This window comes from Pleurodeles waltl, chromosome 10 (assembly GCF_031143425.1).
Source record: "Pleurodeles waltl isolate 20211129_DDA chromosome 10, aPleWal1.hap1.20221129, whole genome shotgun sequence".
Taxonomy (NCBI): Eukaryota; Metazoa; Chordata; class Amphibia; order Caudata; family Salamandridae; genus Pleurodeles; species Pleurodeles waltl.
In genome coordinates this window covers 728,905,092-728,931,464 of record NC_090449.1, presented here as the reverse complement: position 1 = coordinate 728,931,464, position 26,373 = coordinate 728,905,092, and the positions used below count along the sequence as shown (strand labels likewise).

Genomic DNA, 26,373 nt, shown 5'->3' with positions numbered 1-26,373 from the left:
AAACCTGCGACCGTACATTCAATCATGGGTAAAGTACACGCCAAACGAGAGGAAACTCAGTTTTGGTTAGCACAAAAAATAAATGCGCTGGAAGCAGTATTTCCCCATACGGGACCTCATGATAAACATAAAATTCTAACAATGTGCTTGCCATTTGGGATGGTCCCTACAGTAGATAACTAATACTTGGGGCAGGGTATTTGCTGCGCTCTATACAACCGCATACGGTACACCATCACTTGCCAATTTGCCGGAAGTGTTGAAACAAATTCAAGATGAATACGGGGCTGCCCCGGCCCTGGACTTGGGGATGCAACAAATGGGCAGTTTTACCACAGTATCCTGAATTATTTTAAGTAATCTTAAAGGGGAAGCGGTTGCACTAGCAGTGCGCATGCTGCTCCAGGACGTTCCTCAACAGGATCAGGAACGCAAGCTGCCCAAGACTATCGCAGAGATCTATTCTAGCATTGGTCGACATAGTTTCGGGGCCAGACCAACTAAACCACAATTTCAGGGCAAATCTAATAAAGATTTTTCCAAGCAAGCTCCTGAGGGTAATAAACGCTGGGATATAAAAAAAAAACTCCTAAAAAAGAAAGGGGAGAGTCTCCACGTATGGAGACCCCACAGAATAGATATCACAGAAATAGAGATAATATAAAAACACCTGATAGATATCAGTATACTGATACACGCCAATCTCGTTCCTTTCAGGACTCATCGGAAAAATGAAATGAGAGGTGAGTGATCAGAGCAAAGATCAGAATACGTGAAACCGAGACAGGATTCACAATGCTCATCTGAGGTTTCTGTTAAAAAGGAAGAGAAACCTGCCCAACAAAAACCCCAATTCAAAAAGAAAAAAGTGGCAGCAGTCGCAGTCCGACATGCCACTCAGGAAGAGGGTCCTCTTGCAGAACAGGAAGTGGGAACTAGCACTGCTAGACAGCACGGGAGAGGTCACAATAGTTCGCCGGAGTCTTCTAGAGCATCTGGAGGTGAAAGCAACCGATGACTTTATACATGTAGAAACTAAGAACATGGGTATCTCCACGCCTGATAGGGTGTATAAAGTAACGCTACCATTAGAAGGAGACATTGAGCGCATAATAGGCGCAATTTTTTTGGGATCGCGTAGTAAATATATATGTTTTGTTGCCTGAACAAGATTGGCCACCTGAATTTGCCCATATCTGCCCATATGGAGAAGACTTTATTAAGCGTTCTTTCTCACCCCTTGTTCCAGAGGAACTCGCTGAATCCTATGCCACTGATTGGGCTTTGGCACAGGCACCTGCGTTATATCGCAATCACATAGGATGGGACAAAGAATCCCCCTACCGTGTAATCCCTATTAAAAATCAACCACAACCTCAGTATCAAATAAAACATGATGCAAAAGCACCTGTGAGGGAAATACTCACACAATTAGAGTAACAGGGCGTAATGGAACCCTGTGTCTCCCCAAAGAATAATCTATTATTCCCAGTAGTTAAAGCAGACAATCCATACAGAATAGTCTTAGACTACAGACACTTAAACAGTCATACACGTACATATGCTATAAAAAACTCCCATTGCACAGCAATGATGAACAATATAGTGTGTAAAAAATACAAAAAACACTGGACATTTTCAATGGTTTCTTCTGCCAGAATATAGCGCCTGAGAGTAGAGACCTAACAAGTTTCAGTGCAGTAGGCTCCCAGACAAAATTCTGTTGTTTACCTCAGGGGTATAAGAACAGCCCAGGACTGTTCACAGTTTGTGTTACTGCACTTTTGCACGAGATTGACCCTGACGCATTGTCCTATGTAGATGATATTTATCTAACGGATGATGAATTGCTACTTTTAAGACGGGTAGCCCGCATTGTCGGATGCGCTGAATTTGGCTACAAATTCAACTTCAAAAAAACAAAAATTGACTTCCTCAGCGTCCTGTTTCAGGGATATGAGCTGTCAAGTGAAGGAAAGAGCCTAGCGCCACAATTCTTAGAAAAATGCGCACAACTGCAACCTCCAAATACGATAAAAAAAACTCCAATCTCTATTGGGTTCCCTAAATTTTGGCAGAATTGACATTCCAGATTATGCTTCACGCATAAAACCTTTATATGATTTGATACGTCCTGATTTCTCAAGTAACTTTTGGACAATTGAACATACACAAATTCTTAGAGAACTGCAGGCAGATATGCTTGCAGCACAACATTTACACACAAGGGACAATAAAACACATTTGGTCATCAGAGTAATTGCTGGTGCCATCGGTATCACCTATGTGACATTTAATGAAAGTGAGACAGTCCCGATTGCATACAAATCACACTTCTACTCAGCAGCAGAACAATGCTTTGCTCCGACTGAGAAAATCCTCACTGCTGTACAAATGGCTGTCATTAAAGAAAGACCTCTAGCCCAAGGCAAACGCATTATTGTCGTTTCTCCAATCCCAGCCCTGGACGCTGTTACAAAAGCCAGCGTTCCAAACGCAAAAGCATTACATCCACACTGGATGCAATGGGCCACGTCTTTGACAGCCACAGATGTAGACTACATTTTTGACCCAAAATTACAAACTCAAGAATTTTTGCAGTATAAAATAGAATACCCAGTTCCAGCAAACACACTGCCTATCGAACAATATCAGAGTCACGTATACAGATGGCTCTGCACAACCTGCAATTGGCACAAAGCACCAATATTCTGCTGGTTGCGCAGTCGTAAGCGGATATATAGAGGACAATAAACTTTGTCCCCAACATACATTTACGCAAACCCTAGGGGATTGCACAGCACAATTAGCAGAGCTAAAATCTCTGTTGATGGCACTGAAACATACGGATCCTGCACAGCCAAAGCTGATTGTTTAGTGATTCGTACTACTGTGTCCAGTCCTTCAATGAAATTACTGGCACCAGAATGGGTTCAGAGATTCTAAAGGTAACACCATTAAACACAGAGTTCTGTGGGGGAAGGTAGCAGATCTAAAAAAAAAAAACGCTGCCAAATGTCCATGTTGTACACACACTTGGACACCAGCGCTTTGGAATACACGTTGCTGGGAATACATTGGCTGATGAAGCCACAAAGTCAGCAGTGGCTGTGGATGCTGTTGCAGTAACTCGTTTGAGTTCAAAACAGACGCAGACATATGGGCTGCCGTGACAGCTACAGCAGAGGGTACACCCTATCCAAAAGACTTTCCTGACAAATATTCCTACCGAATGGGAGGTATTCTGAACGCTGAAGCTAAAATACCAGGCATAGGGGTACGAGCTATTCCAAACAGAGATCTAAGATCACAATTGATTAAAGCAGCACATGAACCGGTGGCATCTGCCCATGCTGGTGTGGTTGCTACAATCTCAATCTTACAAGCCCGCTATTGGTGGCCAGGCCTCTACAAAGAGACCAAGCAGTATGTCCTTTGCTGTGACATCTGCCAACAAATTAAAGTTTCAACTGCCAAACACCCGCCGCAGACACCCCTCTTGATTTCAAATAAACCATTACAATGTGTGTACTTGGACCATTGCGCTCCCCTTACATTGGATAGTACATTCAAGTATATATTAGTCGCTGTTGATTCTTGCGCCAGATTTTTATGGGTGTGGCCACAATGCTCGCCTGACACTTGGACTATTATTAAAGACTTGAGTGTTTAACGGTGTATATGCGGTTGCGGCTTTCCACTCGGAGCAGGGCCCTGCTTTCGCCTCAAGGGCGCCATGGCTTTGTTGGGGGTCCAACTCCAGTACTCGTCTCCATTTCATCCCAAGGGAAATGGAGTTGTGGAGCGATTAAACCGTGATTTAAAGCAATCCTTAACATCCAGAGTCTTAGGTACAGGTCGTAGTTGGCTTAATCACCTGTATAGAGTTCAGAGAGCACTTAATCTGACTAGAAGGTCCCTAGGGGGATTGTACTTCATATGAGTGCCGGTTCGGAACTCAAATCTATGTTCCAAATCTTGATGGTCCTGGCATGGAGGCAGCAGAAACACCTTTTGACAAATCCGTCTATCGGTGCTGCTTCCACAGGAATCAAGGATGTACCTGTAACGCCTACTGGCTGGATTCCTAGAATCGGGGTTCTAGTACGTGAAAAGGCTGCTGTGAAAAAAGAATTTGGTCCTTCTTATCGAGCACCAGTCCCAGTCTTGGGGATACACAGTACCAGAACTGTAATTCCACCGCTGTTGGCTGGTGCCAAAGAAAATCGTTTTGTCTCCATCGACAATACACCATGTGGCCGATCCTGCACAGCAGACCAAGAGGAACAACCAGTAGTTCCCGAAACCCCCTCACTACTGGTCAAGAAGTCCCTCTACACATTGTAAGCAGCAACACCGACACCTCTCCGAGCTTGGGGAGGGTGGAAAGTGATCTTGCATTGCTTCCAATAACATCAAATAATGCAGAAATGATTGATCAATTCGATACAACTTCAACACAAACGGATGGTGCTATTTATTCTGTTCCACCATGAGAAACACCAACTCCACCAATGAACACAACTCCAGCTTTTGCACAAACTGCTTCTGGATATTTTGCCGACATCGATGATGACGTCTCAGACTCATTCGCCTCTTTGACACCTGAACTGTCAAAAACATGTAAGCTAATGAACTGGCTTAAAACAACATTTTATTTTTCCATGGAACTATCTATGGCTTTCCTTGACTGTACTAGCTTTCCTACTTTGGATTGGTTTTGTTATCACTTTCTATTTATACATGGTCATTTTCTTCCTGAAAAATCAACAGTTGAACTGGTGGATGAGGTCCTAAAACCACATTTTTATCACACAAGGTCCAAAGAGACTTATCTTTTGTGAACATTTCCGCAATACCAATTCCTGATGGGATTTTTTATATATACGGTCCCACGGAAGTTATTTAAATACCATATGTGTTCAAATTATCAATGAATGATATAATAATACCAGGCATTGTTTCTGATGATTGGTATGTGAAAACAGTTGATTTTATGATGACTGAATTGCAGTATTATACTATATTTGAAAACAAAGATGTTTTGCTATAATTGTTATGGGCACCATTTCATAGACAGAGCGAGCAGCCCGAAAACTATTATTAATGATACACAATGGGAACATTGTCCGACTCCACCACAAGGGAGTTCCAAAACTTATTCTGAAAAATGTACTTATTTTTCTGGGCATGATATAAAAAATGCTGAGTCGTATTATTTTAAATTGCCACATACTAAAGATATACATATATTATTGACGAACATGAAATTTATATAGTCGGAATCCTTTTTTTCCTGGTTGACTATAGAAGGCTATGAATATTGACTTGAAGTGTATGGGGAACTAGACATTGGCAAATAAGGGGGGAAGGAAGCTTTATTCAGAGCATGCCTGATACCTGTACAAATGTTATTCTTAAATAAAACAGTACAACAAACAAGTTGCTTAGGCTTAGCAAACATTAAGGAATTAAACACGCCCAGTATACCTGCCCCTGCAAAATTTTATAAATGGCAAAAATATACAGATGCAACTGAAGATCAGCTTGACCAATGGGTCCAGAATGGTACATTTAATGTTTCACTGACCCGTCCTGGTGGGTGGTTATTGTGTCCAGAAAATACCAATGGGAGTCACCAACGTTTTTATTAACTCCTCAGGAGGTTTTAGAACTAATAGGCCGGACCCTCGCTATATATCATACGAACATGCGGGTATAGTTATGACATACAGTGTAGGGAAACTATGGCAGCAATGGTTATGAACTTCCTCATTAGATTCGATTAGAAAACCTCAGTCTCCTGTCTAATAATTCTGGTTTACAGGATTTCCTGTTACGCCCCAGAAAACACAGCAGAAAGAGTTTCTTATATGAAGTATATAATGAAATTTGGAAGCTTTCCCAACAGCAGCTGCCCGGTTAAGGCAAATATACCAGGAAAATCTAAAAAAAAAAAAGCATTAGCTGTTGTGGATAATGGGATTAATACCCTGTCCGACCGAATATACACCTTAAATAACATTGTCTCTTTGCTATAAACATTATACAAACAGATATGTATTTTTTACACGTCGACAGAGTCAGCTAAGGTCCATTATGCAGTTGGGTTGGACACTACAAACATTGAAGGTGGGTAGCGTTCCCTGGCAGCATGTAAGTGCAAGGGAAATAATTTCTTCCTTTAATTTAACGCTACAACAACAACTAATGGCTAAAAAAGAAGGGACTTATGTCATGCTAAACATCGAGAAATTAGAAAAGTTGCCTTTTACTGTGGCTGAAATACCATCTGCTGAGTGGCTAATACATGGGGTCATCAATTTGCCTATTTCTACACTTCAATTTACCTCCTGTTTAAAACACATTTCGGTAGGCAGATACGAAAGGCTGTGAGATAGTTACATCGATGAGGTGTGGGAGCTCCCTTTCTCATACAAATGTCTCAGTGGCATGAAAGAAGCCTTTCTTAGCGGTAGTGAATGTGAGACTTCAGTCAGCCATTCGATGGTTTGTAAACAGCTGTCCTTGCATGGGGCGTGTAACGCGTCTGCAGCAAACTTGGCTTGTTATCAGAAGGGAGTTCCAGTCCCCTTGATTAGACGTACGTTCCAGGTGCTCTCAAATGGCAGCTATGTCCTCCTCAACGGTGAAGACTGTTGTGGAATGCAAGCCGGAATAGTTTACGTTGTTTCGGTCTCTAAGGTCATCACATGCTGCGGGAACGTACTTTTCCCCCCACTAAGATATAAGAAGTAGCTGACATTTGGCCTCACATTGCTACTTCAAATGTGAATTTTGACAAGTTGAACAGACTTAAGGCTTTGTTTCAAAAGCATGTGGCTCTTACATCTGCACGCGAGACATACGCACTTTGGGTGGCAAGGTTGTCAGCAGAATTACAGTCCCTTTTAAGTACAAACTTTCCGAGTCACTTTGGTGAACTCGTGGGACGGATATTTAATGCGTCCAGCACAACTGGAATCGCACATTTCTTTAAAGATGTTGGTTCTGGTTTCATTCACACCTTCTCCTCCATATTCGGTTTAATACCATCAGCCATTCACTCAATTTTTTTCTAGTATTTTCGGGGGATTTCCAAGAACTTTGGCTTTATTAGCTGGTATTCTGCTGTTGCTATTTTTTATGTGCAATGGCTGTCCCCCCCGCAACAAGGAGGAATAAAAGTGCTCCCATCAGCGCAGCTGTGTCGTGAACGCATGATGCAGTATTTTGGAGCAACACTCCTGGAGCAATTGGAGTGTGGCTGGTCTTTGTCATTCAGATCAGTTTTACACTGTGTGCAGCCCATGTTTCGGTGCCTCTGGTGCTCTTTCGAACATGCACTGGAAGTCTGTCTTTCTACGCAGCACTTGCTTTCATTGGACACTGATCTGTTGACGTTCTCGCTGAGGGTTCATTACCAGACATGCGCGTTGAGGTTGCATTTTCTACAGGAAGCTACTTAGGAGTTGCAATTACTGTAGGATGTGGCTCATGACTCATCATTGGGCACACCACGGAATGCTGCTTTGGCTGAGGCTATGGAACATGACTGCTCCTTGATCCTTCTTGGCGATGACTTTCCAACTTCAACATCGGTAGAAGTGGAAGATTTCCTGTCCTCTATGGTCCAGGAATCGATTGGAACTTTTCAAAAAATACTTTGCCTGTTGAAATTCGTTTTTATGCCACATGTTCATATTTCAAATTGTCCTTCTACATGCTCAAGTGTCCCTTCAACTTGTCATAATTGACATCGCTTTTACATATATATATCTTATCTTAGGATGAGCTTTTAGTAGCAATTTTATATGCCCTTAGGCTTTGAACCACCTTCAACTGACAAGGGGAGGGTGTTGTGTAGCCATTTTAGCCAAAGCTCCATGCACGTTATTTTAACACACTAGGCCAAGCCGCTGTGCACCTTAACCTAGATATATTTTATTTGGCTTCATTTTATTATTGTTACAATAGCCACTTTTATGGTCTTGTTTTATTTTCTGTTTATCTAACTGCTTTTGCCTAGGCCAGCACACTGTTCTCAAACAAGGCATTCTTGATTACTCTGTGCTTCTTCCAAGGCGACAGCAAGGTACATTGCTGGTGAACGTGGTAGACGTTTAGTCTCCAACATTTGTAGAAAACACACATCCTTACGTAGGGACATTTTCCCAGAACATCAGCTGTGTTGTTATAAAAACACTTCCTTGTCCCTTACACGTTAGAGGAAGATTCCAGCCAGAGAACCACGACTGTATGCTGATTGCCGAATGCTAACGCAGACTGCAGGCCTTTGCTCGGGTATGGGGATGATGTCTTCCCAGGGGAACCTGAAGGGCAGAATTAGAGCTTAACATGCTGTGCTCTATCATAGTCTAGGTAGAGGAGTTAGTCTATTGACAACAGTGACAATATCGTAGCGTTTTTATGCTTTACTCTTCTCTGAACAATTTTAATACTGTCATGTTGTGTCGTCCTGGTTATTGCAGCTCATGCTTTGCGATCTAAGATGCAGCTGTTTTATTAAACTCATTATTGAAACGTATACTGCCTCCGTTTGTCATTTATATACAAGACTAAATGTAGCTGAGTGAAACGGAGGAGACCTGAGTGACCACAGCTTCCCTGAGAAACCACGTATGTAATGCGCTCGGCTGCCCAGTCATCCCTATCCTTGGGTAGAGATGAGGCACTGCTAGTTAGCCGGAGCAAAACCCAGACTGGAGCGACAGGTGTCACCCGCAGTGGGTTAGACTTAGTCTCCCACACCGCGGGTGATTCTGCAGCTCAAAATCCAGTAGTCTCATTTGGATAATGAGAGCCTACGCGACATCTCAAAATCAATATCCTCAACATTGACCTGGAACGTCATTGATGGTGGTCTCTGTTTTTGGATCTCTCTGCCTTGAATCATCAGAGGAAGGTGGAAGATCCCTGGTAGAGGACTGACCCTCTCCTCGCCCCCATGATGTCCCGCCTTCAGACTGCACCTGCTGTTGCCTACGTTGCTCTTTTGCACCATGGGGGCAAATGTTCTCCCTGTCCTTCAGGGTACAACTGGAAAAGGTCCTGAAGTGTGGATATGTGTCAGAAATATGGCTCTGAGGAAGGCAGACGATAGAAATGTCACGAGGGTCCGACTTGGCCTTCTTTTTTTCCAAAGGCAGAACACTTGTCAATTAAGGATGGCATTATATTTGACAAAGGAAATGAAAATGTCACTTACCCAGTGTACATCTGTTTGTGGCATCAGTCGCTGTAGATTCGCATGTTTTGCAATAGCTCGCCATCTGGTGTTGGGCCGGAGTGTTACAAGTTGTTTTTCTTCGAAGAAGTCTTTCGAGTCACGGGACCGAGTGACTCCTCCTTTTGTGTCCATTGCGCATGGGCGTCGACTCTATCCTCGATTGTTTTTCCCCGCAGAGGGTGAGGTAGGAGTTGTATTGTAGTAATAGTGCCCATGCAATGGAGTGACTAAGTATGTACCTATATAAGGTTGAAATGATATATATACAAATAGTTGAAGGTAACTTCCGAACTGCTACAGGCTCCCGGGGAGGCGGGTGGGCACATGCGAATCTACAGCGACTGATGCCACGAACAGATGTACACTGGGTAAGTGACATTTTCAGTTTGATGGCATCTGTCGCTGTAGATACGCATGTTTTGCATAGACTAGTAAGCAGTTATCTCCCCAAAAGCGGTGGCTCAGCCTGTAGGAGTGGAAGTAGTCTGAAACAATGTTCTTAATACGGCTTGCCCTACTGTGGCTTGTTGTGCGGATAACACGTCTACACAGTAGTGCTTGGTGAATGTGTGAGGCGTAGACCATGTGGCTGCCTTACATATTTCTTGCATTGGGATGTTTCCTAGAAAGGCCATGGTAGCACCTTTCTTTCTGGTTGAGTTGGTGTAATGGGCAGCTGTCGTTTAGCTTTAAGGTAGCAGATTTGGATGCATTTAACTATCCATCTGGCTATACCTTGTTTTGATATTGGGTTTCCTGCATGAGGTTTTTGGAATGCAATAAATAGTTGTTTAGTCTTTCTGATGTTTTTAGTTCTGTCAATGTAATACATTAATGCTCTTTTGACATCTAATGTATGTAGTGCCCTCTCAGCTACGGAATCTGGCTGTGGGAAGAACACTGGAAGTTCCACTGTTTGATTTAGATGGAACGGTGAAATAACCTTTGGTAAAAATTTAGGATTAGTCCTCAGGACGACCTTATTCTTGTGTAGTTGTATAAAAGGTTCTTGTATTGTAAACGCCTGAATCTCACTTACTCTTCTTAGGGAAGTAATGGCGATGAGGAATGCAACCTTCCAGGTTAGGAACTGTATTTCGCAGGAGTGCATGGGTTCGAAAGGTGGACCCATAAGTCTAGTTAGGACAACATTTAGGATCCATGAAGGAACAGGTGGTGTTCTTGGTGGAATAATTCTTTTAAGGCCCTCCATGAATGCTTTAATGACTGGTATCCTATAAAGGGAAGTTGAATAGGTAGTCTGCAGGTATGCAGATATTGCTGCAAGGTGTATTTTAATGGAAGAGAAAGCTAGGTTTGATTTTTGTAAGTGAAGCAAGTAACCCACTACATCTTTTGGAGTTGCGTGTAATGGTTGGATTTGATTAATATGGCAGTAGCAAACAAACCTCTTCCATTTACTTGCATAGCAGTGCCTGGTGGATGGCCTTCTGGCTTGCTTTATGACTTCCATACACTCTTGTGTAAGTTGTAAGTGTCCGAATTCTAGGATTTCAGGAGCCAGATTGCTAGATTCAGCGATGCTGGATCTGGGTGCCTGATCTGTTGGTTGTGTTGAGTTAACAGATCCGGTCTGTTGGGCAGTTTGATGTGTGGTACTACTGATAGGTCTAGCAGCGTTGTGTACCAGGGTTGCCTTGCCCAAGTTGGTGCTATTAATATGAGTTTGAGTTTGTTTTGACTGAGTTTGTTTACCAGATAAGGAAGGAGAGGGAGAGGAGGAAAAGCGTAGGCAAATATCCCTGACCAGTTCATCCATAGGGCATTGCCCTGGGACTGCCTGTGTGGGTATCTGGATGCGAAGTTTTGGCATTTTGCGTTCTCTTTTGTCGCAAACAAGTCTATCTGAGGTGTTCCCCAGATCTTGAAGTAAGTGTTCAGAGTTTGGGGGTGAATTTCCCATTCGTGGACCTGTTGGTGATCTCGAGAGAGATTGTCTGCGAGTTGATTCTGAATCCCTGGGATAAACTGTGCTATTAGGCGAATTTGGTTGTGAATTGCCCAATGCCATATCTTTTGTGCCAACCGGCTCAACTGTGTTGAGTGTGTGTCCCCCTTGCTTGTTTAGATAATACATTGTTGTCATGTTGTCTGTTTTGACGAGAATGTATTTGTGAACTATTATTGGTTGGAAAGCCTTTAGTGCTTGAAAAACTGCTAGCAGTTCTAGGTGATTTATATGCAGTTTTGTTTGATGTACGTTCCATTGTCCTTGTATGCTGTGTTGATCGAGGTGTGCTCCCCACCCTGTCATGGAAGCATCTGTTATTACGTATTGTGGCACTGGGTCTTGGAAAGGCCGCCCTTTGTTTAAATTTATATTGTCCCACCATAGAAGCGAGAGGTAAGTTTGGCGGTCTATTAACACCAGATCTAGAAGGTGACCCTGTGCTTGTGACCATTGTGATGCTAGGCACTGTTGTAAGGGCCTCATGTGCAGTCTTGCGTTTGGGACAATGGCTATGCATGAAGACATCATGCCTAGGAGTTGTAATATCATCTTTGCTTGTATCTTTTGTGTTGGATACATGCGTTGTATGATGTTGTTGAAGTTTTGAATTCTTTGTGGACTTGGAGTGGCTACTCCTTTTGTTGTGTTTATTATGGCTCCTAGGTACTGTTGTACTTTGCATGGCAGGATGTTGGATTTTGCGAAGTTGACGGTGAACCCCAGTTTGTAGAGGGTTTGTATGATTTGATTTGTGTGGTGTGAGCACTTTGATAACGAATGGGTCTTGATTAGCCAGTCGTCTAGATACGGGAATACATGCATTTGCTGCCTTCTGATGTGTGCAGCGACTACTGCTAGACATTTTGTAAAGACTCTTGGTGCTGTTGTTAAACCGAAAGGCAATACTTTGAATTGGTAATGTATTCCTTTGAATACAAACCTTAGGTATTTCCTGTGCGATGGATGTATTGGTATATGGAAATACGCGTCTTTGAGGTCTAAGGTTGTCATGTAATCGTGTAGTTTGAGCAATGGTAGCACTTCTTGTAGTGTGACCATGTGAAAGTGGTCTGATTTGATGTATGTGTTTACTATCCTGAGGTCTAGGATTGGTCTTAGCGTTTTGTCCTTCTTTGGTATTAAGAAGTACAGTGAATAAACTCCTGTGTTTATTTGTGTGTTTGGTACTAATTCGATTGCATTCTTTTGCAATAGTGCTTGAACTTCTGTCTCCAGGAGCTCGGAATGATGTTGTGATAAATTTTGTGCTCTTGGTGGTATGTTTGGAGGGAATTGTAGAAATTCTATGCAATAACCATGTTGGATAATTGCTAGAACCCAAGTGTCTGTAGTGATTTCCTGCCATGCTTTGTAATAATGACCTATTCTTCCCCCCACTGGTGTTGTGTGGAGGGGATGAGTGACATGTGAGTCACTGCTTAGTTGCAGGGGTTTTGGGGCTTTGAAATTTTCCCCTATTCCTAGGGAATTGCCCTTCTCTGTATTGGCCCCGAAAGCCCCCCCTGTACTGTCCCTGGTAACTGGACGGTGTTGCCTGTGAGGTGCTGGCTTGTGTGGCCTGACCCCGAAACCCCCCTCTAAAGGGTGTCATGCGGAAGGTGCCGTAGTTTCCTCTGCTCTGCGGGGAGTAGAGTGCGCCCATTGCTTTAGCAGTGTCCGTGTCCTTTTTAAGTTTTTCTATGGCTGTGTCCACTTCTGGACCGAACAGTTCTTTTTCATTGAAAGGCATATTGAGAACTGCCTGCTGTATCTCTGGTTTAAACCCAGACGTTCGTAGCCATGCATGCCTTCTGATGGTCACGGATGTATTAATTGTCCTCGCAGCTGTGTCTGCTGAGTCCATGGAGGAGCGTATCTGGTTGTTTGAAATGTTTTGACCTTCCTCAACCACTTGCTTTGCCCTTTTTTGTAGGTCTTTGGGTAGATGTTCAATGAGGTGTTGCATCTCATCCCAATGGGCTCTGTCATAGCGCGCAAGTAGTGCTTGAGAGTTGGCGATGCGCCACTGGTTTGCAGCCTGTGCTGAGACTATCTTTCCAGCTGCATCGAACTTGCGGCTTTCTTTATCCGGGGGTGGTGCATCCCCAGATGTGTGGGAGTTGGCCCTTTTCCTAGCTGCTCCTACAACGACGGAATCTGGTGGCAGCTGTGCAGTGATGAAAACAGGGTCTGTAGGGGGGCGCCTCTACTTTTTTTCCACTCTTGGTGTGATTGCCCTACTTTTGACCGGCTCCTTAAAAATTTCTTTTGCGTGCCGGAGCATACCAGGGAGCATAGGCAGGCTTTGGTAGGAGCTGTGGGTGGAGGAGAGGGTGTTGAATAAAAAGTCATCCTCGACCTGTTCTGAGTGGAGGCTTACATTGTGAAATTGTGCTGCTCTAGCCACCACTTGAGAATACGAAGTGCTGTCTTCTGGTGGAGATGGCTTTGTAGGGTATGCCTCCGGGCTGTTATCTGACACTGGGGCGTCGTATAAGTCCCATGCGTCCTGATCCTGGTCACCCTGGCTCATGGTGGTGTGAGCTGGGGAATGTGATGGAGTTTGTGCTGGTGAGACGTGAATCACAGGTGGAGGAGAGGGTGGTGGAGTAACCTTTTTCACCACCTTTGTTTGTGGTGTTTGTTCAGTTTGGAACTCCAGTCTTCTCTTTCTTCTAATAGGGGGAAGGGTGCTTATTTTCCCTGTTCCCTCCTGTATGAAGATACGCTTTTGCGTATGGTCTACATCAGTAGATTGCAGCTCTTCCTCGAACCTATGCTTTCGCATTTGGGAGGTTAGTGAATGCTCCTCTGTATAAGAGCCTGAAACTGGGTCGGTTGCAGGTTGTTTTGGCGCCGAAACCCTGTCTGCATCTTTTTTCAGCTTCGAGCTGACTTTTCTTTTTTTCGGGGCCGAAACCTCTCGGCGTCGATCTTCGTCGGTGCCGCTGTCTCGGCGTCGAGCCGTGTCTACACCGCTATCTCGGTGTCAATGCTTGTCTCCAGCACTTTCTCGGTCCCGAGAAGGCTGCGTACCGGTGTCTCGACCGGAGTCGGACTGTCTCGGCACTGTTTGGGCCTTTTTCGGTGCCGACGGTCGGTCACCGAATTTATGGGTCGAGCCATGGCCTGGTGGCAGTGGCGTCCCCTGGGCCTTGTCAATCTTCTTATGTGTTGTTTTCGACGTCTTACTCACGGTTTGTGGGTCATCGAATTCCTCGGAGTCCGATTCATGGATCGAGAAGGTACCTTCCTCTTCTTGTTCCTCGAACTCTCGGTGGGCTGTCGGCGCGGACGCCATTTGAAGTCTTCTGGCTCGGCGGTCTTGGAGTGTTTTTCGGGACCGGAACGCACGACAGGCCTCGCAGGTGTCTTCACTGTGCTCAGGTGACAGGCACAGGTTACAGACCAAGTGTTGGTCTGTATAGGGGTACTTGTTGTGGCATTTGGGACAGAAACGGAACGGGGTCCGTTCCATCGGCGTTCTTCAGCACGCGGTCGGGCCGACCAGGCCCCGACGGGGGATCGAAAAACTACCCCGAAGGGCACCGGAGCTCTTCGATGCGGTGTTGAATCTAACTACGCCGATCCCGAACGCAACAATACCGACGAAAATCTTCCGAATTTAGCTATCTTTCCGTTCCGAAACTCGGAGCGACAGGAACACGTCCGAACCCGATGGCGGAAAAAAAACAATCGAGGATAGAGTCGACGCCCATGCGCAATGGACACAAAAGGAGGAGTCACTCGGTCCCGTGACTCGAAAGACTTCTTCGAAGAAAAACAACTTGTAACACTCCGGCCCAACACCAGATGGCGAGCTATTGCAAAACATGCGTATCTACAGCGACAGATGCCATCGAACACATATTTCTGTCAGAAAATGACAGAAAAACTATTGAACAGATAAAATCCGTCGAGTAAGGTATCTGTCAAATTTCTTCTAGTGTGATTTTTGAGGAAAAGAATGTCAGAAAGGCCGTGCTCAGTGCTCCAAAATCCTGGCACAAGGAGGCGATAAAAATAACAGAGGCAACAGCCACCTGCAGGGCATGATGGGATACTGGTGGGCTGTGAGCCCCTAAAGGTGCAGACTTCTCATATCTGCACAGTTGCAGCCTATAGGGATACACTGTCCTTTCGTTTTTTTTTTTCTTTTTAAAAAAGGTTTGTGAATGAGATTTACATTGTCTGACTCAATTCCAGTTATGTTTCCCGTTTAATATATGTATTACTCTTTTTCAAAAGCAATTTGAAGCAACTGTCCAATATAGCCTTATTAAAGGCTGAAAAACATGAATTTCTTAAGTGTTCTCCATGCCTTACGGAAGAAAGGCTAACATCTACACTTAAGAATATATACTGTAAAGAAGAGCTCGGGGAGCCCTGCAAGTGGGCAGCACTACTCAGTGCACATGATGACCAATGGAGTTCACCTGAGCGAGAACCATGTAGGGAGCTGGGTTCTGGTTGCAGTGCCCCCTCCCCTACACTTTTTGCCTGGTTTTTGAAGTGCATTGGGTTCTGCTAACCAGACACAGCAAGATCCTCATGCAGACTGCCATTGCAGGCTGCATGACAAGGTGCTCCCTAAAACTGAAAACACGACATGGCACAGAGCCTGAGTGCCCTGTCCCCTAAACACTGCATGTAATATTCATAAGTCACCCATACAGCAGGCCTTACGGCCCTAAGGCAGGGTGCATTATGTTACATAGAGGAGCATATCTGCAAGAGCAGATGTGCCCCTGCTAGGTCTGTTGATTCTTAGACATAGTCAGCGTGCAGGGAAGCCATTTTAAATACATGTGATGGACATTGGTCAATACTAGTTCCTCAGCTACATGATGACTTCACTGAAAGGGGGGATGTTTTGTATCAAACATCTGGTACTAAAAAAACCTTCACTGATTCCAGTGATGGATTTATTAATACATGCACCTTTGAGGTGTGAGGTGCCCCCTGAAAACCTACTGACTGCTGGTGAGCTCACAGACTAGTTCTATCCAGTTTGCCATCAACAGATGAGAATCTGGCCCCAAGGGGTGAGAGCCTTTGCTCTCTAAAGATAAAAAACAAAGCCTGCACGGGCAGGGGTGTTAAACACCCCTCCTCACAGGATGATAGGCATTCCAAGACAGAAGCTTCAAAGAAGCCCATCACCTTTGGTATGCAGAACTGGAGAGGAGGTTGCTGACCCCCCTCTACCCCAGGGTCCATCTGGAACTGGGACAGGCAAGAAAATTAGGTATGCTAGAGACGTGTCACCTTTCTAGACTAGTCATACCCCTGGGATGATCAGCCTGAAGTGTAGACCGCTTAGCAAATTCTGCCATCCTCTGTGTGGTGGAATTTAGGACCTCTGGACAGGGTGATGCCCACTCCCCACAGAAAGTGAACAATAATAAAAACGGGGTGTAATATGAGGAAATGGCGCTCAAAGTACTAGTCTGCCAGTATAATTATTGGGGAAACCCCACAAGGGAAACACCCAACCCTCAGAGGTCCTAAACCTCACACTAATAATACATTGCACAATGGGGTGACCCCTAGAAAAACACTGATAACAAATATTTACACAACTCGTAATGTAAAGATGATACTATCCATCAAAGTCTCCTCAAGTACATAAATGTAATAAAGTAACCCAAAACAATATTATGAGTATAGAACAAAGGGAAGAAAACTGTAACATCAGTAGTCCATGATTATTCAAATTAACAGATTACAACCAACTTTCGGTTACGCTTATTAAAGCAATTAGTCCACGGTATTTGATGAAAAATGTTTAATTGTTGAGCGATCTTTGATCCAAATTGTTCATATAGCGTACTCGCTAGACGTTCATGAAACAGGAGACGGAAGATGCCGGTGATTCTTTAATTTTGCTGACAATTCGAAATTGAGACTTGAAATATCAGATGTTGAAGTAGTCTATAGGACAATTTATTATTGCTGAATCTACATTTTATTTCTCGATTAATTTTGGATCTGTAAGCCCTGAAGAAGTCGTTTAGGGATGTCATTCATTCCCAAAGACGAAACACGTGTTGGCTTGAACGTCTTGTAACCAGAATGTGGCTTGAATTTGGACATATGAACAATTTGGATCAAAGATCGCTCAACAATTAAACATTTTTCATCAAATACCGTGGACTAATTGCTTTAATAAGCGTAACCGAAAGTTGGTTGTAATCTGTTAATTTGAATAATCATGGACTACTGATGTTACAGTTTTCTTCCCTTTGTTCTATACTCATAATATTGTTTTGGGTTACTTTATTACATTTATGTACTTGAGGAGACTTTGATGGATAGTATCATCTTTACATTACGAGTTGTGTAAATATTTGTTATCAGTGTTTTTCTAGGGGTCACCCCATTGTGCAATGTATCCCCACAGAAAGTGGTTATCTAAGGGGTGTAGTGACCCCAAGGTTACGTAGGATATTGGCTACCCTTCACTCTCCTCAACACCCCCTAAATTGAGTATTTAAGGTACCCCCCGATACCAGAACCTCAGATCTTCGCTGGACACAAAGGAAGGAGTGGGCAAGAGGCCTGCTGAACCCGAGAACCGAGGAGCACAACAGACTTGGTGTCAACCCTGCTAGTCTGGCTGCAGCACCAAACCCTCGAAGAGCAACTGACCTGTCCTGCCGCTTTGGAGTCGAAGAAACCGGGAGAGCTGCCAGTGCTTTGAAAATCACCAAGAAGAAATTCCTTGGTGCAGAGGAGTTGCTTCCCTACATCTTGCAGGCACACCAAGAGAACTGCGAGGACCAGGACCGCCAAAAGCCCGACAGCACCACTGCACGGGGCTGCCTGCCTGAGCTGAAGTTGGCCAACGGTGCCCAGCATGGTTCCCATCCCCTCCTGAGGCTAAGTCCACCCTGAGCTTGCCCTCTATGGACTTCCTAACAGCATCTGCAGCCTGGTTCTGCAGACACCACCCTTCAACATGACCGCCTCTGGTGACCCGACCCTCTACTGCACCTTTGCCCCTGGACACCCAGGACCAAGGAGAGGACCACCACTGTCCCCTACGTCCCCAGGTTCGTGAGACCCTAGCCCACTTTTTGTTTTGGCCTAACTAGCCCCTCCCCCTCCCCACCTGCAGCCCATTTCTTTTGCCCTCCCTCCCCCCCCCCCTTCACCACGGCCGTCCCCAGTGACGGCAAACCTAATGGTCCAAAACACCTCTTCACAAGACCCAAGGAGAACAGGACCACTGGTGTCTCTACATCCCTGAGCATTGCAAGACTTGGACCCCCCTTGGTGGTTCGTCCAGACTGGACCCTCGGTCAACCCTTGCAGCAACTCTGACTGAATCGATCCCCATAAACCTACAGGGGGCACCCAACATGAAATTGCACCACTGCACCTTGCCACCCCTGTGCTGTCCAAGGTGCCCTGCTGGTGTGGCCTTGGACCTTACCCCATACTTACCTTAATTCCCGGAGATTGATCCCATAAGTCGCTGTACTATACCTCTATGCAGTGCTTGTTCTTCCTCCACAGGAGAACATCACCACATTTAAAGAATGCACTGTGACAGCTTTTAAAAACTCTAAAAATTCCTAACTCAAAAAGTACTCACCTGATTCCAGTGATATCAGCATGGAAAGTTATATAAAAATGTGTGTTGTTTTTTATATATTGTTGTTGGATTTATTTGAGTGTGTGTCTCACCTGCTGTATGAGTGTGTGCTTTACATGATTAGCACTACCCTCTGATATGCCTAACTGCTCCAACACACTACCCAAACAGCCAGCATTTGGGATGTCATTTGTGCCTCTCTGATTCCTCTAGGGATTGCTTTGACTCTTTGCACAGAGTACCTAATTTTGGTTCACTTTATAAAGAGCCAGCTTCCTACAAAAAACTGTTACTTATTTTGTTACCAAAAAAGGAAAACAACCCCTTATGCTTCTTGGAAATCAGCTATACATTGTACAGCTATCTTTTAATACATTGTAAATACAATTCCCTTTTGACTACTGAACACATTTAAATCTCTTAAGGCCGCCGTTGACAAGTATTTCATCATGTATCACTTTATCAAGGCTGTAAAAAATATACTTATTTTGTAATTGTACACCTGGCATGGTGACATTCTAAAAACAGTAATATTTCTTGTTCAGTGCTAGTCACTATACATACCCATCACTCAATGTTGCATGAAGGGGTATAGAAAAAGGACTTTCACACCATATAGAGAAGCTCTGGCGATTGCAGGGTGTAGACAATGGCCACTATTAAGTCCAGTATTAAAACAGTCCACCTGCCCCTGTTGTCCGAGAATAGGTGTACCTTACGAACTTTCAGAGACCAAATATGAAGAGAACCCTTCATACTACTTCAGCATATGTTACCTTTTTTTTTTTTTACTACATTCTACTCTAGTTACACTTTCTTGCCTCCTAGGTCCATCAGATTCCAAATATTCTACTCTTCCTCATAGACTACCTTCCTTTTAGGGTTGGCACAGTTATCTCACTTGCCACAATTTCTACTTGTTAATCCGTGCTTCTAATAAAATATTCAGGCTTGTCTGTCTGCAATCCTAAATCGTGGGCACTTTTTACATTAGGTCTAACAAGGCTCCTATTTTCAAATAGGTTGCACTGATAATTAGCTTTCAACATGGTGCCACCAACTGCATTAACATTCGCGTTTTAGTTTTTTTTGCACCATCCATCAATTCATTTTTTAATACAAGGTAAGGTGGGCATGTTACTTGCCTTTAATGTAGCCCTTTTCACGGACGGCTTGCAATGTTGGACGCCGCGTGAGAAACTTTTTTAGCTTTGTTTTTGTCTTCTTTTGTTCAGTAGAATCAATACTGGGGGATGTTTTAATAGCTATGGAAAAAAAGAAAATTCAAACGCATAAGACATTCACTATTTAACATTGTTATTTGAAGTACTAACATTTTTGATGAAATGTGTTCCATACAATTTGCTGCTCACTTCCATTCAACACATATCCATTAATGTGTTTTAATGTTGGAAATGCAAAGGTATGTTTGGATTCAAGACATTCAAAGTTTTTAGCAACATTGACAAACTAAAGAATTAGAATTCAAAGGGGGAGAGGATGTGGTGTTGTGGCCTGAGCTATGGACTTTGGAACAGAACCAGGTTCCAGTCTCGACGTCAGCTCAACATGTTGTGATTCTGGGAAAATCACTTAGGGTCTAATTTATATTTCAGAGGACAGGTTACTCCATCCACCGAAATCTAAATCCCATTATATCCTTTGGGATTTACATTTTTGAGGACGGGATACCAGTCACCGCTGAGACAGAGTAACCCGTCCACTAAAATCTAAATCAGGCCCTTAGTCTCCCAGCACCTAAGAAATGAATGTGACCTTGGGTCAAGTAACTGGTGCTCATGTAAACTCCATCAATAACGTGGGGTCAAGTTTGCGCTATATAAAACTACAACAAAAAACAAACTCTGCTAGATGACGGTTTGACTAATGGTGTAAAACAGCATAATCCAGTAACACACTTACATTTTTTTTTTTTATATATATTTTTATTAACAATTCGCTGTTTTACATTACACATACATTAACGGGTGCGACTTGTTTCCGCCATGCATCACACTTATAGAAAACATTTCTTTATTTGGAATATCACTTATTTGCAGTGACCTGGTTTCACTTCGTCTTGCCCTCCCTTTGGTTTTTATTTTCTTGAGTACTGATGTACTAATACTTTTGGCCTAAGGGGCCCTGTTCCGTGTTGTTATATGGCACCCTTTTTCCTTTTATGTGTGTTCGTAACAGCTCTAATTCTACTTTAACCTATGTACAAACTTGGTGGCTATTCGAGGGTGGTGTTTGTATTAGCTGGGAGGCCTCGCATTGGGCATTCTATTATTATGGGTGGTGGCTGATCATCCTCGTTCACTACCCCTCTAATTTCTTTGTGGACACTATCGACCAATTCCGTTTTACCCTCCGTATCCTGTGTTTGCTGGTGGTATGTTCAATTAATTGATTCTCTGGGAGTTCTTACCCCTTTCCTACTTGTGGATTTATAGGGCATTATCAGTATCTCATCCCAGTACCAACTTAGAGCCCTACTACTGTAGGCTCTGCATTGGGGACTATTGGTCTTTTCAATATGTCCTCCCATCTCATCACTGGGTCTTCCTACTTTGGAGCTATGGGGTTCTGTCGGACATCTTTTTCCTCCTCCGCCTTCAGGACTTGTAATTCAGCCCTGGTCCATTTAGTTACGTTGTTTTTCCATTCAGTCAGTTGGGGGGGGGGGGGGGGGGTGCGCCCTTCCAACCCCTCGTGATCAATCTTTTATAGAGGGCTAGTGTTAGGTCCAGGAAACGTTTACTAATCTTTCCCGGTACCATATTAGTTTTTAGACCCAGTAGACATATATCCGGGGTTAATGGCAGCTCCGTGTCATAGTCTTGTCATGACCGCAATCATTGCTGACCAACCAGTCTGTAATACTGAGCATTTCCAAACCATGTGGTCAAAGTCCGCTTCATTGTCCCCACATCTGGGACAGCTCCTAGGATTCCCTCCGTAAAAACGGAACAGTCGGTGAGGAGTAAGGTACGTTCTATGAAGGTAGTTATATTGGATATATTGTAAGCGGGTATTACGCGAGATTCCCCGGGGATATGCCAAAACCCTATTCCACTCTGTCTCGGTTAATTTGTGTCCTATCATTTTCTCCCACTTCTCCTTTCGAGAGTATAGGGGGTCCAGCGCATTGTCTACCTGGGCGCGGTATAACTTAGAAATCAAGTGGGGTTCCTCACCCAATGTCAGCAGGGGGTGTAATACTCCATGTGTCATAGGTTCTGCATTAATCGTGTCCCAGTGACTTTTCAAAGTATGTACCATTCTCCCGAAAGAAAGGAATTGGCCTCGGGGAACCCCATCAGTAACACACTTACATCGGGATTTTTTGGATTCTCTGTGATCTTTTTCTTTGTCATGCTTTTCTACACCTGGAGAATCTGGAACTTCATCTTCAATCCCTTCGTCAGACTCCACTGTCTGAAACATTAAAGAAAAACATTCATTCTGTGTTACTGAAATAAGGCTAACAGCAAATTGTGATTTATTTTAAATGCATTTGTTTTTTTTTCTTTCTGTTAGCCGAATAGGTCAACACTGCATGAACAAAGTGTAATGGTAAAGAAAGAGGAAGAAATAATAAGTCTTTTCATGCAGAAAACCTCACTCGAGCTCGTTTACTTCTTGCATGAATTACACACCAAAGCGCCCTTGAGCTGCGCCTCATCCTGATCAGTTTCTTTAAGTGTATTAATTCTGCATGGAATTAAAGTTGCAGCAGAACTATAGCGCTGATCAGAGCACATCCATCTCCTTCCCAGAATTTGGCTTCATGTACTCCTCCTCCAAAAATCCTTTGGCATAAGCCTGATTGTTCCTGCAACTTCAACATAAACCCTGTCCATTCCTCCCAAGATGTTTACGCTTTAAGCCTTCAACTATAGCCTCAGCAAGGACACTGTTGCTTCACATACACTTCTAACACAGTGTGAACAGAGCTGCTAGAGAGGGCTTAACAGTGGAGAAGAGATTTCACCAACATAATAGCAGATCACTGTTCAATCGCTAGGACCAGCTTAAAATGGCAGCGGTTGTCTAAGATACCTTGCTTATCTACAAGCTGCCTTCAACTCTGCAGCATATCTTATGTCTAATCAAAACAAATGACATTATGCAGCCTATCCCACCATTGTCTCCAACGATACACCCTCTAAAGCCCATACAAGCCTTGGAGTATAATCTACAGAGACATCTACAAAGGCCTCCACCTATGATAATCATCACACAGAAGTCGAAGATCTCTCTGTGGCCTTGTTAGACATACTCTGGAAATAACAAAACAAAGAAATCTTAGCCTTCACAGACTATGGAATTACCCAACTCATGCCTGTTTCTCCCCAATCTTCTTTACTGCAACACAATTCTCCGACCGATCTTTTAAACACCAATCTCACAACCAAAAACTCAATTTAGAATCTGATACTCCTCAGAAGCTGGTAATTTTTATTATGCAATTCCAATCCCAAAAGAATGTACATTTCACCAAATATTGCAATTTAGCATATAAATGTTGTAAATTAGCGTTCAGAACAATTTTGGAGGCTGATGCCCTGATCGTGCAGCCAAAGGCAAAACTGGGAATACCTTTGTCATGCATTTTCTATTCAAAGGTCTCTCCTAATTACCAACCAATAAGGACCAATGCCACTGCCCCTTGTGTTTCTGTACACTATTAATCATCTATTCATGGTTATGTAAAGTACAATAGTCCTATAGTTGGGATTCTGCTTAACAAATGCCCTATTTTAAATAACTCCAGCAGTGTCTACTTCAGCCATTTCATTTCAAGCAGTACTTGGGAAGGTATGGTGCATACTCCAACAAGGATGAAAACACTGACATAAAAGAGCAGCACAACAAAAGAGAACACAATAGACAACTAGAAAAACAATTAATACACACAATCATGCAAACTGTAGGAGTCTGACATCCAACAATTGAAAAAAGAACAGATGATAGATGGTATGCTGAACAATGCCTAACATTCCCCCCCACCCCCGTCACAAGTCAGGGCCTAAATCCATCACTTTTTTGCTCGCCACGCAATTTTTGGACCCAGCCATATGCAAATCAGTCTTGGCCCTGCTCCCCATGGGAACATTTCAGCCGGGACACTAAGGCCAGGGCCTCCCTGGACTGGAAATCAAGCATCGTGGGATCGGTTTGATGGGTATCACCCCTAATCAGTCAGGCGAGCTTGACACCGGTGGCGTAGCAAGCACAGGATCCTAGATGCTTGTTTCCAGTCCAGGAAGGACCTGGTCTGGCAGTTCTGGCTGGACTGTTGCCACTGGGGGGGGGGGGGGGGGGGTCTCAGGGTCATGACTTATTTGAATATGGCTGGGTACAACCTGGAGTGGCATGATGGACAAACAAAACCTGATGGGTTTAGGCCCAGATCGGTGACTGGATGGGGCGGGGGGGAGGAGAGGGGGTGGAAGGGGGGTGAATGTTTGACACTGTCAGCCTTTTGTGCATCTGTTCTTTATACACAAAGGTACAGGCAGGCCAAGGTGTGAACAACATTTGCTTCACTGAGGAGAACAGGCTGTTTTAACCAGGATTATCTGTGGCCACCACCCAGTAGTTCTCACCTGCTGAAGGTCACATCTCCCTTCAATCATTTCTCTTTTTTCCTTATTCCTGGGCAGGCTTCACACTTACTACCGGGAGTGGGGAGAGGGCCAGCACGTTGTCTTTGGTGACAACTACTCAGACAGACAGGAAAGGCTACCAAAGGTTTGGGCAACAAAGTGGTGACTTTTTAAAAGTTATCTTATGTTTGACCTCAGCGATGAGTCATGTTTATTGTAATAATTTGAGACCTTGCTGTAATATCTTTGGTGGTCCCAAATGCCTAGTTCAGTGGCCAGAGAAACCCCATGATAGCTAAAGAGACCACCTGTCTTAATACAGTGAAAAAGAGAATTTTGGGATGTCACTGTCAGGGTATGTTAAATACAAAAGGAAAAAGCCTTTTTTAATAATATTAAGCACCTGCCTGGTAGGCTACTCAGGCCTTCTCTAGGGTTAGTTTATTAAATATTAAAAAGGGAGGTTCTGACCTGGCAAAGGGTTTATTTTGTCATGTTGAGTTGGCAGTTCTAAAGCTGCCCGGGTATGCTGCATTGGCAGGCTTAGATACATGTCTTAACAATGGCACTTCTGTGGTGGCACAAGTAAGTGTTGCAGTCCACTTGTGAGAGCTGATTTACTAGCTCAGGGTATTTCTTGTACCATGGATTAGGGACTAACACAAGATAAATGTGCCAATCAGGTACTAGGCCAATTGTACACATACCTTTGTGGGGGAGGCTGTCAGAGTATATGCATTGGGGACTGGACAACAGGGCAGCATCAGTCCAAAAATTTGGTGAGGTGATCATACAGAAAGAGGTACTTTCCTACAAATGCCTATGAGACAAACGATGAACAGAGAAAGGTAACATGAGACGTGAAGACACAATCACCCAGAGAGACATGCAACATGACAGACAAAAACACACAAAAATTACACAATCATGCAGACCAAAAATGTTAACTTGACTATGTACCACAAAGAAAGCAGCTTTCACACATCACACACAGTACAACTGGGTGGGTGAGGGAAAAATTAGGAGTTTCCAAGAGAAAGAATGAGACAGAGGAAAAAAAGACTGATTGATTGCTGCACTTTTAGGAACAGAGACAGAACTAGGCAAGCAGATACTTTAAAGACTGACTTGACAGACTGAGTTGGGGAGTATTATGAAATAAAGCACCTGGCCTCACTTCAAAAAAGGAACTTTGGACAAAAAGAAATTAACAGAGGGATGTGGAAAAAAAAAAAACACTGAGTAACAGTCCAGGGTTCTGTTAAATTGTCACTTTTTTTATTTCAAGAACATTTTGCATACAAGCACTTTAAGAGCAACATTTGCCTTGCTGGTAAGTGACGTTTTTCACATGATGGCATACATCAGGTAAATAAAAGAAAAAGGAAGTCAACCAAGGTACCGGCAGGAGACTGGTTCAAGAATAAAACGTCTCATCAGTAAGGCTTTTTCTGCCCAGGATTGTCTCCCGTGGGATAAATTACACCAATGTGAGTAATGTGAAACTTCAAATAATTTAGCAAATTTCACAGACTGGTGAAATTCAAACATTTCGATGGCGTATTTTAAATTTCACCCAGGCATAGGCAGAAAGCCACAGACAGACTTACAAACTACACAAATGTGAATCATGCACTGAGTCACAGGGATACAATAACCTGACATATACAGAGAAGCCACAGTAAGAGAAATCAGGCCACAGACAATTGAAAATCCAGAATGAAAGTCACAGACAATGAGAAAGGGGGAGACAACAACCCAGAATGAGGCACGGAGTGACAGAAAGCAATGCTGAGGAACACAGACAAACGGGGGAACCAAGACTTCTATAGTGCATCTTTTTTAACAGGTCATTTTAAAAATGAGGGTTTAAAAGGTGGCATTTAAGAAAGACTATTAACTCACCTGAATGTCAGGTATCAAAAGACTGGCTGAA

At 43.6% G+C, this 26,373-nt stretch overlaps 1 protein-coding gene across 6 annotated transcripts in view; it reads right to left on the bottom strand.

The window, feature by feature from the left end:
- The window catches only part of ARHGAP12 (Rho GTPase activating protein 12), a 455,441-nt gene that overhangs the window by 72,172 nt on the left and 356,896 nt on the right, over positions 1-26,373 (bottom strand). For all 6 annotated transcript variants that reach the window (XM_069211253.1, XM_069211258.1, XM_069211254.1 and 3 more), the window contains 2 exons: positions 22,161-22,263; positions 19,968-20,087 (listed from right to left, as the gene is read on the bottom strand). In XM_069211253.1, the coding sequence (XP_069067354.1) occupies positions 19,968-20,087; positions 22,161-22,263 (223 nt within the window). The remainder of the gene's footprint in view (positions 1-19,967; positions 20,088-22,160; positions 22,264-26,373) is intronic.